General features: G+C 29.0%; 2 protein-coding genes across 2 annotated transcripts; both read right to left on the reverse strand.

The window, feature by feature from the left end:
• LOC124921909 (uncharacterized protein At5g64816) lies at positions 1 to 2,234 on the reverse strand. The gene is made up of 2 exons (XM_047462616.1): positions 2,011 to 2,234; positions 1 to 615 (listed from the first exon to the last, which is right to left on the reverse strand). Exon 2 carries the CDS (start codon positions 564 to 566, stop codon positions 186 to 188), a length of 381 nt encoding a protein of 126 aa, XP_047318572.1. The 5' UTR covers positions 567 to 615; positions 2,011 to 2,234; the 3' UTR covers positions 1 to 185.
• A 4,416-nt stretch (positions 2,235 to 6,650) lies between these two features.
• Positions 6,651 to 12,497, reverse strand: LOC124919119 (probable linoleate 9S-lipoxygenase 5). Its single transcript, XM_047459279.1, has 9 exons — positions 12,190 to 12,497; positions 9,676 to 9,965; positions 9,323 to 9,563; positions 8,895 to 9,242; positions 8,724 to 8,809; positions 8,484 to 8,561; positions 8,105 to 8,409; positions 7,745 to 8,008; positions 6,651 to 7,533 (listed from the first exon to the last, which is right to left on the reverse strand). Exons 1-9 carry the CDS (start codon positions 12,434 to 12,436, stop codon positions 6,777 to 6,779), a joined length of 2,616 nt encoding a protein of 871 aa, XP_047315235.1. The 5' UTR covers positions 12,437 to 12,497; the 3' UTR covers positions 6,651 to 6,776.
• Between the last annotated feature and the right edge of the window lie 5,977 nt (positions 12,498 to 18,474).

An 18,474-nucleotide genomic window follows, 5' to 3' on the forward strand; every position in this document is an offset into this window, starting at 1 on the left:
TACAGTAAAATTATTATTAGTAACAAAGTTACATAAAAATGCACATCAAACAGAAAGAAAGAAAACATCAAAAGGGTTGAGCTTTATAAAAAAGACAACCCTTTACATTTCAATAGATAACATCATTCATTCCTCCCTGCCTACAAAAAAATCCCGATCATACATAAGCAATGTTGCATATCGTTCTAAGATGAACGAGTGAGAGAGAGTTTGAGACATTCACTTTGACATCTCCTAAGGCAGACATCATTCCAGTTAGGGACTTGATGCTGATTCACACAAACCGTGCGCGCACATGCGTCAGAACAGGCATCAATTTCAGAAACACCACAAACAGTTACACATGTATCTGGATTTGGGTCCTTTGAGAAAGCCCCAACCTTCTTAAGCATTCTATTCGAAGTACACACACGCTCACACACAAATATATCGTCTGAGGTCTTCTCTCTTCCGCGTCCTGTTTTCATTCTTTCTTCTTCGTCGCGCCTTCTCTTCATCCTGAAAGCTTGACCTGCAACCATTGCAGGAATTGCTGCCCCGAGAAGGGACCACAATACTTCAACCATTGTTACTGTCTGCTTGATTTATCTTTTCTTCTAATAATGCACCCCTTACCTGCATTATTTTGAGAGGAGGTAGACAAAACAATAACTTTATTTTAATTATTACAATTTATATAAACATTAAACAACACTAGAGATTGAAACAGTTGAACATGTAAGTTAGAGAAAAGAAAAAAACTAGAAGGGTTAATTTAGAAGATGGAGTAGATAAATCAGATCACATTTTTCAAAAACAGAAATATTCAAAATCACATATGTTGTCAGGTCTCCTTAGGGATTATATGAATTGCTGCTGATGTGACAATGCACCCAGCTTTAGTTGTTGAGTCAGCTGCAAATTGTGCTCTAATATGTCAAAAGGGTTAAAACCGTTTAACATGTGCTTCTTTTATGTGATTTTAGTTAGGTTTTCAAAGACACCAAATGAAACATCTATCAAGATTTGATTTTTGGCCTTTGGATATGTTGCATGAAACTTCAAACTCCCAACATTGCATCTTTAATCGCATAATTATTACTACATCTGGAAACGAAGAAATTAATTGATCTTACAAAAAACAAAAGAATCAAGCAACAACATGGAGAAATAGAATGAATAAAACTTTATATTGGTAGTAAGCATTGTGCACACATTCCCATCATATAAGGCAATGAATACAATAAAATCATATATCATAATTACCACCAAATTTCTGATAACTGAAAACCTTTCTAGTGAGGAGATTTAGTTAACATTGTTACATATTTTCTACACTATAACCATATGGGCAACTAATCCTGTCATCTTTTCAACTAGTCAACATTGCTTGTAATTATAAACACCCAAGAAAAATAAATACTCATTGACTTTGTAATTAAATATATACTTAAACCCATACATAATTCCTCAAACTATACCCCAATTTAAAATTCACCCTTCTCAATTGTTACCATGTTTACATCTCTTCTCATTGAGAACAGAGCATAATATATTGATCAAAGGGTGTGATAATAAGGGTATGCTTGAGATAGATTGATGAAAGAAAGATTTGGGGGACCAACAAGAACAATCTGTTTTTTTTCGCTCGCATTGGTTGTTGATTAAGATGAATAAGGGTTGTTCTCCTTTTTGCATATCTAACAGAAAGAATCATGAATGAATGAATGAATGAATGAATACATAGCATATATCTACCTAAATTTTCCATTTTGCATCCAATGCTAGATAGAGGCCAACAATGTTATCACAAGTTGTTCATTTCTACAAATGGGATATAGCATTCAGAAATTACATTGAATCTAATTCCTAATTTCTAAACTAAGACATTCTTAACATAAACTAACATACTAATACCTAAGTAGTTGAATTTTACTAACCTAACATACTAACAGTTAAAGAAAAATACAAGAGTCTGGAAATCAACTCGTAAATAGATCAAAATGATAGGTGAAAGTCGAAAAATGGTACCTGGAGGCTGGACGGAAATCAGGGCCGACTTACTGAGTTGACTGGTGAGTTGTGAGGACCGTGAGGTTGAGTCCTGCTAGCTATGGTGCTACCGACTGCCGACGTTGAAGAACTGAAGAAGAAGACGACTAGGGCTATCAGGCTATGGCGAAGAAATGAAGAGATAGAAAGAGAGAGTGAAAAAAAAAGAGAGAAGGGACTGGGCTTAACCCTACTGGGTTGGGTTCTTCTGCCCCGGTTAGGTCTTTAAAAGAAAATAGCCTTCTTTCTACTTTCATTAAATTTGATATTCATTTTTTAATAATATACATATATTTTTTATTTTTTTATTTTTAATTATGGAGACGGGACTTTTTTCACCGGATCACTTTGATATATTTTTTTTTAATTGGCGCGTCCAGTGTCGACTCTTTTTACTGAACCACTATAATTAGGTAATCAGGATGCGGATCTATGTAGGGGCTTGGGTGAGCTGAAACCCACCTCGAAAAATTACTTTTATCTATAATTTTTTTCGTTATTTTTAAAGTCCATTCCAATTTTTTTTCAAGTCCATCTAACTCGGGTTTTTGGATACCTCTCCCCCGGAGGTAATATTATTAAAAATAGATCGTTTAGGTTAAACTTTAGCTTACAATTTCTAACAACCTTTCTCAATTTTTTCATAAGAAAAATTGAATTTAACTGAAAAATATTTTATAATTTGTGAAAAATAATTTCAGTCAACACCGCAAATGGAGGGAGGCGGAAATGGATGCATAATTACGACGGAGGGAGGTGGAGATGGATGCGCAAATGGAACAATATAAACAATAAATTGCATATCTAATGACAAGGTTTTCACCCCTAGTTAGTACATTGTAGTTCTTTTTTGAAACATTTGTAAACGTTTTGGTGGTTCAGAATTTTAGAAATATAATGATATTTTTGTTTATGAATGGTATTGTATATGTTTTGGTTCGACTGATAACAGAGTTTGGTTGCTTAAAAAACGAACGGCTTATTTGAGCCATTTTCAGGGACAATACCTAGAGATAATAGACCATCTCTCGGTATTTCTCTCGTGTGAAATACCAAGAGATAATATAATAACTTTCGATATTTTCTCTTGGGATAAATACCAAGAGAGAATCTAAAATCCTTCGGTATTTTCTCTTAGGGCAATACCGAGAGATTTTCGAATGACCTTCAATATATTTCTCTAGTGGCTATATCGAGAAATTTACGAATCTCTCGGGAAACACCTAAAAAGATTTACCAAAAGTCGTTATATCGACGAATGTCGACAACTTTCTAATCTTTCAGTATTTAGTTATACCGACAGATATATGGTCAATACCGACATTTTTTACTCTCTGTAATGACATTTTTTCACTATGTTTAAACACAAAATGTGTTTGATTATAGTTTTTTATATGCAAAATTACTATAACATATTATTACATAATTAATTGTTAAACGTGAAAAATTAAACTCTTGACCAAACTCTCAATAATTAAGTTATATATAATTTAAAAGTATTTTATTTTTGAAATTATAAGAAGGTTTAATGAATGTTACCAATATAAATTAGTTTATAGGTTAAAGAAATGTTCGGGTTATTGAAATAACCCTAAATAAATTAAACATCATTTCACTCTCCTCTCATTAATTTTGTCACTAAATTAATTAACCAAAACACTAAAAATATCTTTTATTTTAATTTTTTATTATTTTATTTATATATAACAATATTTTTTAAGTCTTTTTACTTAAAAAAGAAAAGCAAAAAAATTACATTCTTACCCGATGACATTTACATATAGTTCATCTTGAAAATATTTAAATATGGATAGAATCTAAATGAAAATTTCTTAAATTAGTTATTCAATCCCAATCACAATATGTTATAAATATTACACATGGGTCCGATGATCCATATGAGAAAATGGTATAAAATAGTATTTTATTTGTTTCAATATTTATTCTATTACAAACCACATATATATAACCAACTTCTCTGCCAAATTTAGGTAAGAGTTCATGTGCTGTTTAAGAATTTATGCTTGTGACACAAATCTTACCCAATTTATACTAGCTCCAAACCAAGTATTCATGTTGAGGCCCATAATGGATCCAAACAAGACCTAGCTAATTAAGTTGTCAAAATAAATAAATAAAATGCACCTTAACTGCCTACAAACATAAGACCTTGACCTATATATATAGGGTTATTAAAAAGTGAGTTAATTATTAATGGGATAATTTGTTAATTATTAATCTTATTTGGTATATGTTTTTGAAAAAGTGATTTTTTTATATATAAATATTTAAAGGGTGTAATATATAAAATAATAACATATTTTATTTATTATGGAACAAAATGACTGATATTGTTTAATTTGTGTTTTTGGAGAAGGGCAGATAGAAAGAATGTTCATGGAGAAATAAATGCGTCTAATAATTTCAATTATTTATCAACTAATTAAAATAATAACTATTTATCAATTATTTAAATGTGTCAAAATATTATTTTAAATTAATTAATTATTTTAAAATTTATTTATTACCGTACTATTTTTTAAAATAATAATAATTTTTTTAATATTATAAGATATTTTAGGATAAAAGTTTAATATATAGAATTATGTTTTAAACTAATTATTTAATAAAATTTTAAAATAAAAGATAAATATACTTAACTTCACACCTTATTTTTTTTATTGATATTTTAAAAATATTTATTATTATATTTAATTAATTATCTTCATTTTTAGAAATGTATTGATATATCTATATTATAATGTAGATTTACTAAATTAACAGATAAATTTTAAATATATTTCTCATTAACTTTCAAAAGTTTAAATTTAATTAAGTCTATTAAGAGTCAAGTTTGACATTGTGTTTTTAAAAGTTAATCATTAAAAAAAAACTTGTAATTCAATTGACGCATGTCCATAAGAAAGTTGAGTTCCTCCTCTTGGCTATGGCTAGGTGGAAGATCTTAATTAAGAAGCTTATAATTAAGGGCATCATCTAGTTAGCAAACCCTATATAGAGAGAAGAATTATGGGAAGGACTAGCTATTTGTTGTGGCCTTGTGGGATGGTGGGTTGGCATACACGTTGCTCACCAACTACATACAACTCCATGGTGAAGGCAAATGGCAATCCTTACCTAACAAACCTGGTAAGTAACCCTTCCCTTTTTCCTCTCATTTGAAAAACAAAAACAAAAACTTACTTGGTTTCCATTTATAAATAGGTTCTTGAAGGATTAATTACTTGAGACCAAACCACTAATGGTCATTACTGAGGGTACAATCTCTCGGTAATGGCCCTATATCTCTCGATAAAGACATAATACCGAGAAGTTGGGTAACTCTCGGTATTCGTCGGTATTATCACTCTCGGTAACAATAATTGAGTGTTTACCGAGAGATTTTATAAATCTCCCGGTTTAGATACCAGAGAGAGAAACCAAGAGATATTTGGAAAACTCTTGGTTTTTCTTGATAGAGGAAAACCGAGAGTTGTTTGGAAAACTCTCGGTTTTTCTTGAAAGGGAAAAATCGAAGGTTGTTTAGAAAACTCTCGATTTTTCCCTTTCAAATAAACCCAAGAGGCATTGGAAAACTATCGGTTTTCCCTTTCAAATAAATTAACCCGAAAGTTATTGGGAAAACTCTCGGTTTTTCACTTTAAAAAAAAACCGAGAGATATTTAGAAAACTATCAGTTTTTTCCTTTTCAAATAAACCCGAGAGTTATTAGGACAACTCTTGGTTTTTTCTTTCGAGAAAAACTGATGGTCAAACTGATAGGGGATATCTGCTAGGTAACCGATGGTCATTCATTGCTGAACGACTTGCAGGTCGAACTGATAACGGGGTCAAAAATCACTAGAACACTCATTTGAGCATGAAACTAAGGGAGCAAGGCATCAGCCCAAATGCACAAATTAAAAAGAACAAAAGAAGGTGAACACTTATGAAGTGAAAGACAAGAGTTCATCTAAGAAGAAAGAGGAAACAAAATTGTACCGAAACCTTGCCGGCTCACTTCCTTCTCAATGGCCCGAAATGACAGGTTTAGTCGGGCCATGCCAACCAAAGGAAAAGGACCCTCAGCATTTGTTGATCATGACAGTGGAAACATGATAACCCATTGTTACAATGGTTGTCAGCTGCTACAAAAAAGGATCGATGGGGGAAAAGATATGCAGATTAATATTTTGATATGTTTGCTCAGTCTTTGTTAATTCAAAACACAATAATTAATTAATTATAAGCTACTATAATTATATATATATATATATATATATATATATATATATATATATATATATATATATAATGTTTTTTTTATACATCTGCTACAAAAAGAGAAGGGGGATTAATATTTGGATATGTTTGTTCAATCTTTGTTAATCTAAAATGCAATAAATAATTATAAGTTACTATATGAACTAGTATAATGTTTATTTTTTTTGATAAAATATATTAATATTAAAGTTATTTTGAATAACATACCGAATTAATCACACTAAACTAAGTTAAATAACACTATAGGAACAAATAAATTGTTTAAAAATGCTTAATATGTTTTATAGTAATTTAACAAACATACACAACGAGCACACTTGTTTCACATAATTTGATTCACAAAGTGTTCATGATATAAATTAATTAAGTACCCATGTTCAAATATCTTTATTTTCCTTCAAAGTTCCAACCCACATAAGATTAGTAAATAGTAAATAGTAAATAGTAATTATTTTGTAATACTACATGGAGACACTATTGGGTATTCCCCTACCAGTAAGACCAACTTCACTTGATGGCAAAAGCAAAGTATAAGCAACATTCCCCGGTCCAACTCTATTCCTCCATTTCCCATCCTTATTCATACCCATTATCTTCTCTTCCACTTCTAGAAGCTTCTTTCCAAATTCCTCAAACGCTTTCAAAACTTCTTCATCCCTTGTCCAATCATTCATGTTCTCTCTCTGCCCCAAGAAAACCTCATCCACCGAATGCCTCGACAGTATCTCCACTAAAGAAATCCCAACAATGCTCAACAACTGTGAAGTCACCGTTTTCAAAAAAGCCTTTTCAGGTTTCGAACCCATCTCTTCATAATCATCTGTTCCTGGTTCTGGCAACAGACGTCTGGTCATTGCAGGCCGGTTTGGGAGGTAACCGCCATATGGGTATTGTCCGAAATTGACGGCTGCATGAAGGGCAGAAGCTACCCATATTATTATGGTGCATGTTTCTATCAGGTCTTCTTGTTTTTCCATTTTAGGCCACCATGGTTCATCTTTCTTGTCGGGATGGCCTTTCTCTCTTACCTCATTCCACCAGGATTGGAGCTCGGAATCTTCTTGAATCATGTCGTCGGTTTTATAGTAAAATGAGCAATAGTCTTTCACCCATGTCTTGATTGCTGACCAAATCTCAAGACCATCGACAGCATAAGGATAATCCTCTATCAGAAGGCGTAGACCGTGTTTAGAATTCTCATCCTCAACCGCCACTCCCCTGTTTCATGAAAATGGAAATGTTAAAAGGATTAAAAGTGTGGAGATCAGTGATAAAGTGCATAATTCATGTCCTTAAAGGTTATGAATTCGAGTTATTACACCCGGTGTCACACAAAACTCATGTCCTCAAGGTCATCGGTTCAGGTTTATCATACAAGGACTATTGAAAAAATGTTAATGTACCCAAAGAATGCTAGTTATTCTAATACCTCTTGAGTAGATCTGCAGGAAGGGCTTGATGAGGAAAGGTCCAATCATTATACATAAGAGATGAAATTTCCATGCAAAATTGTGAAGGAAACATAGTTCTCTCTAGAAGTCCACCGCCATTGATTAGTCCCTGCCTAGCAAGGGCATTTAAGTTCATGGTGTCGCGAAAATGTGGGTGCAAGAGCTTGTGAATTGGATGAACCACACTTAACTGCCTGTTTGTGGCTATAATAATTGGCTCCATTACAGCATGTGTGTGAAGCCTGTTGATAAAAAAGAAAAGCAAATCTTTACATCAGTTTCATTTCTCATTTAAATTTATAATCTTTCATCATATTATTCATATTATATATACAAACCAGTGGCATATAAGTTGATGATAGCCAGCATCATTTGCAGCAACATAAGCCTTGGCCAACTGCCATATAGTTCCTTCAATCCCATTTTCAGCTGGCATATAAACTTGGCTTATTTCTTCATTTTCAATATTTGGGTTAGGCAGGCTTAGTTCAATGGCAAGTGGTTTTAATGTTCCATCATTCTTCAAGAAGAGGAGTGTTCTTGTTGCATATATCTTTGTCGACGTGCTACTGTTTATTCGGTTCAAGTATGGCATAAACGCGTCATGGAAATCTAATTTGAAGAGCTTCTTCTTTTCTAAAGCCTGTTCATTGTTCAATAAATAATTAAGGGAATTGATTACATTAATAGGAAGAATATTGATGATAATTCATTTACCTCATCTATTGACAAGCCTTCCAAATCTTTCACAATTTGCTCCTTATTCTTTAACAGCATGCTGTTTGCTGGGAATTCCTGCAGCCAATCACAAAAAGACAATTGAATTGCTTATAACTAATTTAGAAATAACTTTTAATTTACTAGGGTAGTTTAAGTGACAAAAATCGTGATTTTATTTTCCTTTAAGTTAAAGTGGAAGATCATGACTATAAGTGTAATAATAATAATTTGTTTTACCTGGAGACAGGTTATGACAACAGGGTTTAATCCAGCCAACATTTCCCTAGCAAATTCTTCATCTGTGCTCCATGCAGATTTGTCATCTGCATATTTATAAAAAGAAAAAAGACATGACAAAAGATTATAAATATATTTGAAAGAATGTTATAATTGCTGCTAGTTTCATACTTTCAATTATTTGTGGGACTGGAAAATGGCAAAACCGCTCCCCATCTGTTCTTAGCAACTCTTTAAACGTCTGAAAAGGGATTTCTTCTTTAATCATACGAACTAAAGATGATATTTTATCAGGAATCTTGATCCCTTTTTGATAAACATCAAGTATATCTTCAAACTTATCAAACTCGGTTGGGGTTGTGTCTAACAAAGCTTCAAATCCAGGAACAACGAACTGAAAAATAGTCTTGAAACCGAATGCCACCACATCACACATCTTCAAATGACTGAGCCGTTCATCTCTAGGTATGTAAATGTCCAAACTCTTAAAGATTGAAAGCCTGCTTTCATATCTAGGATCTGTTCAAATAACATAATTTTAGTTTATTTTTTATAAGAGTATTTTATCTCATGAATTTGTAAAAACAATAAAAACCAACCTTTGTTTGCTGGAGGACGACCTGTCCTACATCTACGTGGGTAAGGATAAGATGAAGAGCCTCCGAGAATTGGACGATTATATTTATCACCCTTGTCAGGATCCCCTAAATCGTTATAGATATCATAATCATAAACACGGTCCCATTCTTGAAGTATTCCACTTCCTTTTCCTCTAACCACTTCTAGCTCTTTTTCTCGATAATAAAGTAATGGAGATGGTGTTTGGCTTGGAAGATAAGTCTTCACGACACAAGTTTGTAAAATAAGAATTTGAATTGTAAGTCCAAAAATGTTCATCTAAAGTACTATACAATATACATAACATAGGCTAAAGGTAAATTGGTTATAGTACCTGATTGGTGAAGAAAACGCGATCATTTTCATAGCACTTTGATGGGTAAATCCAAGAATTGCAGATAAAGTGGATTGGATGATCATGTCCAGGGATATCTTTGAGTGTGAGTGTTTTAAGGTAGAATTCATTGCTGTGAAAATTTTGAATTATGAAAGCTCCTGGCAATCCCATATCTTCTTCATTCCAGTCAAAGGTAATTGGGAATGAGATATCATTAGCTGTTAAAGGTGTGATTTTTGATGCCCAATCTTCTAAAAATGATGCCTTCCCAATCTTTCCTTTATAACCTTCATTTGTTTATACAACAAAAACAAAACAAAACAAAACATTTAGAATTGATTCCTTTTGCTTTTCACATTAAATTTAAAACTTTGAGCTTTTTCAATTTGAAATTATTTAAATAAATCTTTGATTTATTTTTAAAATGTTGACAAGCAGAAAGTATTTTAGTATTTAGGTGAGTGAGTGAATTGATTGATCAGATACAAGATCAATTTTTGATTTTTTCAAATAAGTCTCCAAAGTGGTGTTCTACTACTATATTTGTATTTTTGATCAATTTTTTTTGTCTTCTTTTATAACAAATAACACCATTTGGGAATATATATATATATATATATATATATATATATATATATATATATATATATATATAAATTTCAATTTTCAAAAATACTAAACTAAAAAAATTCCACTTCATAGTAGTATACATTTTGCCAACTTTAAAATAAATGTATCAATTATTTGAGCTTTTTGGGCATGCTATGTGCCTATTTTTGTGACCATAGACATCTCACTCTAATTTCTAAAATTGGCTTCAAATTTCATATTTTATTCTTTTATAGGTCTCTTATGACTATAGCAATTGAATAAATTCGTAATTCTATTATCACATTAGAAATCTATTTATTTATTTTGAGTACTTTTATTTTTGTTTGACATAAAAATGTTATTGATTGATCCATGATATTGATAAATAAATATATTTTTATTTGGTATAATCAAACCATATTAATATAAAAACAAAAAATGACACTTTTAAACAACACATACAAAACTACAAAAGTCACAAGATGCTTTATAATTGATTTTTTTTTTTTTTTTTATCTTTGGAAAAAAGATGTATAAATAACTGTATTTATTTTCAATATTTTCTTGTCCATTTAGAGAAATATATACATCCATATAAATTTATGTTAACTAAGTTATATATTTAAAAATATTATTTTTTCAAATTTAAATTAAAATGATAAATAAAATTAAGACTAATTTGATTAAGCTTATTTGTATAAGGTACTATTAAATAGTATTCAAATTATTTGCTTAGCTGAAAACGCATGTATATTTAATTTGATTTATACACGGTAACTTATTAACTAAAAACCATTTTATCAATTTATTACATAATATGACATATTTGTCTTTATAAATCGAACCAAATCAGTGGACAAAATTCCAAATTTTTTTAACTAAAATTACTTTATCAATTTATTATGCAATATGACTTATTTGTCTTTATAAATTGAACCAAACTAGTGGACAAAATCCCAAACAATAAAAATTAAATAACTAAAACCAAACAAGCTGTAAAAGTCTCTTGTTATTTAAGAGTTTTTTTGGAATTCAATTACAAATAAAATATTTGATAAGAAGTAAGTTATTTAAAATTTTAATTGTTTTAATTAAAAAATGTCTTTTTATATTTAAAATTTATGATAATTAGAATAATAATAATATAATATATATATAATTTCAAAAAAATTGACTGATAAAAAAATAATAATATCACACTCTCTTTTAGTTCTCATTTCTTCAATACAAACATTTATTTATTTATTCTCCAAAACACAAAGCCCATTGTTTTATAAAGTTTGAGTGGTTTCTCTATTTACCTCTTTCAAGAATCATTAGTATTCTTTTTCTCCATTACTTATCTTTGAACAAGAATTAGAAAAGTAACCAATTTAAATAATATTTTTATTTGATTAGAAAGTTCTACTTAATGATTTCAGATGAGGGTAATTGTGTAAATATTTAGTTTTTGGTAGATGCTCTAAGGCCTCGTTTGATAAATGATTTTTTTTTACTTGGGTTTTTCCCAAAAAAAAAAAAAATACCTTTTTCAATATTTTTGATCAAATTGTTCTCATCCATTTTCTTCTACTCTTAACATATTACTTAATAATTAATTTATATTAAAAACTAAGTAAAGAATAATTTTAATAGATAAAATGATTGATTAAATAATTAAATTAATAAATTAATTTTAGAATTAAAATTTAAAACAAACACAAACAAGAAAAACAATAACCACTCCATTGAACAAGGCATTATAGCTTATTTGATCTTTTTGGTTTTGTTTGGACTAAGATGTTTTAAAATAGTTTTTTTTAAAATTTTAATGATCATTTTATCTTTTAAATATATAAAATTGATAAATGAGAGAAAATAAAATAACAAATATCAAACAAGCTCTTATTAACTTCAAAGAGAGAGAGAGAGAAAGAGTACCAGATGGATGATGAGGATCGCCATTGATGAGTTCAGAACTTGAGCTGCTGATGAGTTGAAAAGAGACCTTACGACCAATCAATTCATCAAAACGATCTTGAACAGACGCAATGATTTCATTGGAATCAAGAAATTTCTTCTTCATCAAAGTCACAGTTCCATTGATGATCTTCTTCTTCATCATCAATATCTGATCACCCACAGATTGTATCTTATTGTCTTCTTCTTCTGCTAATCTTGCTTCCATTTAGCCAGATCACAAAAACACACACAGTGAGAGAGTGTAATTGATTTGAAGAAGGAGAGGAAAAAGAAGAGAAAGGCAAGAAAGAATGGTTGTTGGTTTAATGATATTTATAGATAGACCAAATTAATAAAAGCATTGACTGTGAGAAGAAACTTCACCTCATTTTCATCACATGCTGGTGGGTTATAGCTGTTTTTTTTCACTTTATATGTATATACTTATAACTTCAATTAAAAGAAACGGTAGATACCAAAATAAATATTTGCTTATACTATAGTAAATAGTAAAATACAAAAATAACTCAACAGTTTTCAAAAATTAATAAAAGTTACTCTAAAAGATTATCTAGCGTGTAAATGTTCCAATTGTTGAAAGGATTGGAACTCTCCTACAATTGTCAATGAGTGCAATTCTATAGTCTAATTCTGTTATAACTTAAGTATTGTTTTGCATATTTTTTTTTTATCTAAATCTCATAAACAGTGGTTCTAAAAAATAATTCAGGATTTTATATTACTTCGACAAGTCGTATGTGTCACGGAAATGTTGAATCGATAACTCACTTACTTTTGCATTGTCGAAGGATGACTATTATTTAGAATCTTTTGTGGAGTATTACTGAGATTCATTAGGTGATACCCGAACTTTTAGGTACTTGATGAAAAGTTTGAATTGATGCGACTGATATGACAAATCTACACATTTGAGATTCATTTGTCCTTTCTATTTTTCAAAAATGTTCCTATCATCAATTTTTTTTAAAAAAATTCTAATTCTCTAGCTCGTCTATGGAAGGATGTCATGATGATAGCTCTCCCAAACATTTCTAATGTACAATATATTGTCTCCATGCCTAACAGAATTGAAAATGATCGGACTATTCTCAAACTATGGGTCAAGTCAAAAGAGAGTGTTCTATCCGTCTTCATTGTAATCAATCTTGTTGAGAGCAATCTCTCTCGTTCTGGTTATCTTTTTCAGCTACCACGACACAATATATCATCTTTCATTGGACTTGTCCACATCTTGAGTCGTCATTCATGAATCTAAAGTGATCCCATTTGATCCATAGTGAATTGTTTGGGTTTTGTCCTCTTAGTTGAAGTTACCCAACTTGGTGTGGTCTTTATTTTGGCTCACAGTATATAATGTGAAAGAACATTATTTTTCATTCAGGTTTTTAGAACAACAAGAGAGAAATTAGAACAAAAACAGATTCAAGGGTTTGAGATAGCAACTGAAGAAGATTTTTATTTGTCAGAGTTTGCACCGTTTCATCGACTTCAAACGTTGACAGCTTGTTGGTTATTTCTGGGGCTACGTTCTATACGGTGAAGATCTGTTTTTCTGGGTCTTTTAAGTCAATTGAAGTGAAACAAGAATTACAGTATTGATAAGGTTGGTTAATCTAACTCTTTTTGTTTTTCGATGTTATTTGCTAAAATTGTTGTGTGATCTTGATGCATTAGTGAATCTAATTTATATCTATAGTGAACCTCTTGTTTGTAACCTTTTTGATGATAGTTGATTATTAAGTGATTTGACTATTCATGTGGTTTTACTCTCAATTTGAAGAGAGATTTTTCATGCTAAAACTTGTATTGCATTGTCGTTTTATTTCATTATGTTTTTGTTCATCTCTTATATTCAATTAATTGGGAAAGAGTTCTGATTTAAAGAATATATTTTCCCATCAAAGTGTCCCCATCTTGAGTGTCATTCATGAATCTAAAGTGACCATACTTCTTCAAAATGGGCCAATGTTATGTGTTTTATTGCATTCGTCAATACTTTATTTTGAATTCTCACTTCTTACCCATAAATTTTCCCAAATAAGTTTTTTTTTTTTTACTTTTTTTTAGGGTAGGGGAAGAGAAGGGCTCGATTTACCTACATAAGAGGGTTTTTTGATCCCCATTGTGAGTCTCGTGCAATTTTCTTCTTGAAAATCGTGTCAAGGAAGGTCTGTCGTCATATTTTTTTTCTAGAAATGAAATACGATTTTTAAACGGACCTAAGTAAGTCGTTTCTTGTATAGTTTATATGTGAATTTTAATAAAGAATAATGCATATATTCAGATTAAAAAGATATAAAACAAAATTCACAATTATGTAGATGTGTACAAATTATTTCAATTGTAGTTGATTAGCACGTGAATCGTTTAGTCGGGAAAGAGTCTTTAAACTAATAGATAGTTGAACAAATTAATCCATGCATAATATAATATGTTTGATTAATACATTTAAAAAATATATAAATAAAATATATTAGTTGACTAGTTTTAGTCCAGCTCAAATGCTCGTGGTATGAAATAAATCAGTTAGTCCACATTCATTTTTTCTTCTCGTCACATTCACACGTAACAATAGACTTAATTAGCCGGTGAGATGGTCAAAGTAAGGAAAACATTATATAATAATAATAATAATGACTATTTAAAAATAATTATAGAGTTGGAGTTGAAACTTAGTCTATATCAATCTTATAAATAAAAAAATTAATTTCTAAACGTATTTGGGACTATATTTAGTCAGACGAATTTAAAAATTTAAAATGGGTGAGTTTGAAAAAAAATTGAACTGGACTTTTTTTTAAAAATAAGGAGAATTTTTTTTAGATAAAACGAATAATAAAGGTAAATTATGTTATTTTTTAATAATTAATTAAATAAATAATAAATTAAATTAAAAATATTTAAGAAATTAAGGTAAGTCAAAAGTAAAAAATATATATATAGTGGGCTGAAGCCCGGCAAGTCCTGGCGGGCTAGGGCAGCCCACTCCCACTCCCACTCTCCAGGGCAGCCTATTTATTTCGATTATTGAGATATTTACTTAAATTTATTGTATTTAAAAAAAAATTGTTTTTAAATGAATTAGAGTTTTAAATTGGTTATGGATTCAAACTTTACCAAATATCATAAAATCTGTCCCTACATGGAGATGTAGTTCGACGAGGCACAATTTTTTTAATTTATAAATAGGTACATATGCTTATTATTTTATGTTTATTATTTTATTTTATTTTAAACATATATTTTTTATTTGTTGAATTATAAAATGACAAGTTAATTAAAAATTTAATGTACTCAATGCATGTTGTTTTGATTTTTTAAGATAATTTTTGAGTCACCACACAAATATTGAAGACACTTAGAGCACGTTTGATTTCAAGGTTATTTGGATAAATACTAGTTTTTTTTTTTTTTTTTAAGTTTTGTTTGATAGAATTAGTAAAAAAAAACCAGGTTTATTAATTTTTATACCTAATATACCTTTCTCTCTCCATATATATATATATATATATAATATTTTTTAAATGAAATAATTAAATTTATATTAAACTAAATTTTAAAATATAATAAAATAAAATAAATATTAAAAAATTATACATATATTAATATTAATTTTTATTAATAAAAAAATAAAAATTTAAATAATTACTAATTTTATAAATCACTGCTATTAAATTTTATAAATTACTAATTAGATAATACAGTAGGTTATAGTTTTATTTTTATTAATAAATTTAATTTATTTAATATAATTAATATAAAATTTTATTTAATTTATATTAAAATAAATTTTATAATGTAATAAAATAAATGTTATATATATATAATAATAATTTTTATTAATATAAAATAAATATATAAGTAGATAATAATTTTAGTATTTTAATTAATAAAATGATTGACTATATTGGTAATAGGATTGTTGGGTTTTAGAATAAAAAGATGAGTTTTATTGAAAAGTCGTTTAAGCTCGATCCCGACTTTGGCTCGTTTGAACGGGTCACGTTTTCCCGCATTTGTATTGTGATCAACTTAACGAATACAAAATCGAAAAAATTCGAGCTAAGATGCCGGAATGAAAACATGGCCACCATTGAGGTCATGTACGAGCAATCGGAAAAAGAGGACGGGGAAAAGAAAAAAATCCTGTGGCCACCCCTGAACAAGAGAATGTCAATGTGATCAATAAATCATATATCGAAATCCTCAAAGCAAATGAAAGACACAACGAACACGTGAACGAGAACTAAACCGATCCCGATCCCATCGAGCTTGAAACCGAGGCCCTTTACCCACTAATTAGGTTCGAAAAGCCCGACGTTGACGTGGATGATAGCAAAAGTCAAAGCATCTCGAAACCATGAGCTCCGAAACCAAATAAAGCCGCACTATTGTCAAAGAAACCACTTTAAGGGAAACAACTCATACAATCAACTCCAAACTCAAGCCCAAAAGGAAAAAAGTGACAAGAGAAGTTAGCGAAGACGAAGAAGCCGAAACTCTATCCGAAAATATATCCCAAAAAGACCTAAGGGTGACAAAAAGAAGAAAAGAAAGAACAAGGGCAAAAACAAGAGAGATGAGTCCGAGGAAATTAACTCATATCGTCTTGTTTTAGTTTATTGGTTGCTAGTTTCATTTATTATTCACTTTTGTACTTTAATTTAATGTCCATGTGCGTTTCTTAGGCCAATTGTGGATTTCTCATGGCTATCATGTGTTGATTTTGAGCAAATTGTGGTAAGATCAATTTCAGCTCTCGTATTTCTTTAACCCTTTTCGGGTCTTTTTAATTAATGGCGTAAGCCTTTTATTAAAAAGAAAAATCTCTTAATGCTTTAAATACACTCATTTTTTTTATCATCGAACCAAACTTTATTTATTAAAATTGTTAGTTTATTCTGCATATACAAATATAAATGACTATTAAACTATTAGATAGTAAAAAAAATGGGATGGAGCAAACTAAATGTGTAAAATTAGTAGCAGAATAATCTGTGTAAAAAATTATATTTATCAAAGATTTATCACTAAATTTTATTTTTGTGCAATTAAGTGAATAAATGAAATGAATTTCTTATTTTAAAAAACTTAATTAAAAAAAAAAGTGAATATAAACTTAATTCACTCAATTGTATTTTTGCAGACTAAGATTATCTCCAACTCACACTCAAACTATCTCTCAAAATGAGTATTAAAACTTAAACTCAAAATGAGTTTTCACCATTTTCTATCCCTATAAATTAGAGTTGGCCCCAAGTTTTGAACTGCCTAACCCGAGATAGAAAAAAGGTAGATTATTGGTTGTTGCTCTATGTCTAATTAAAAATATTAACAAAAAAAAATTATTTTTGATAAGATTTGAATCATAACCAAATTAAAATTTTCATTTTCTTCTTAAATAACTAGGCTATAACATTTTATGATAAAATTCTCAATTTTTATCATAAATTTAACTATTTTTTTATAATAAAATTGATTGTCCTGATGAGTGAGCTGCCTAACTTATTATATATATTATTTTATATATTTATTTTTTTTATATAATTTATTATATATTAAATTTTTTATCATATATTTTTTTACTAATATTTTTTTACATATTATAAATATATAAATTCGTTGGAATGAACAACAATAATAAAAAAAAACTAAAAAATAACCGAACAATTTTATGGAAATAATTCAAAAGATATAAAATAATAATAATAATAATTCATTACAAGTTACAAAATTAAAAAAATATTTAAATTACTAAACTAAATACTTAAAATTAAAAATTACATTTCTCACCATAATTAAAAATACAAGATAAATAATACAAATTAACGACAATCTATAAAAAAAAAATATTATTAATAATCTGGTAATTAAAATTATTTCTTCCAACGTGCATTTCATAATGCATTAATTAATCGTTTGTGGGAGAAATACATCAATTTTGATAATTGATACATCGATTATTTTGTGTGTACGAAGTACTTTTTAATAATGTTTGAGTTTTTAATAATATTCTCGTTTATTATAATTTTTGTTTATTTAGTGCTATTTATTTTTTTTAATAATGTTTGTTTTATGTAATTTTTTTATTTAATGATTTTTAATTTGTTTATTATGTGTATAAATTATTGATTTATAATTAATTTTATCAAAAAGAAAATTAATGGGTGTGAGTTTGAAAATATTAGGGTTTAATTTGTAAAATTAATAAATTTATAATTAGTTATTAAAAAGGTTAAAAAA

This window comes from Impatiens glandulifera, chromosome 1, assembly GCF_907164915.1.
Source record: "Impatiens glandulifera chromosome 1, dImpGla2.1, whole genome shotgun sequence".
In the NCBI taxonomy this organism is placed as follows: Eukaryota; Viridiplantae; Streptophyta; class Magnoliopsida; order Ericales; family Balsaminaceae; genus Impatiens; species Impatiens glandulifera.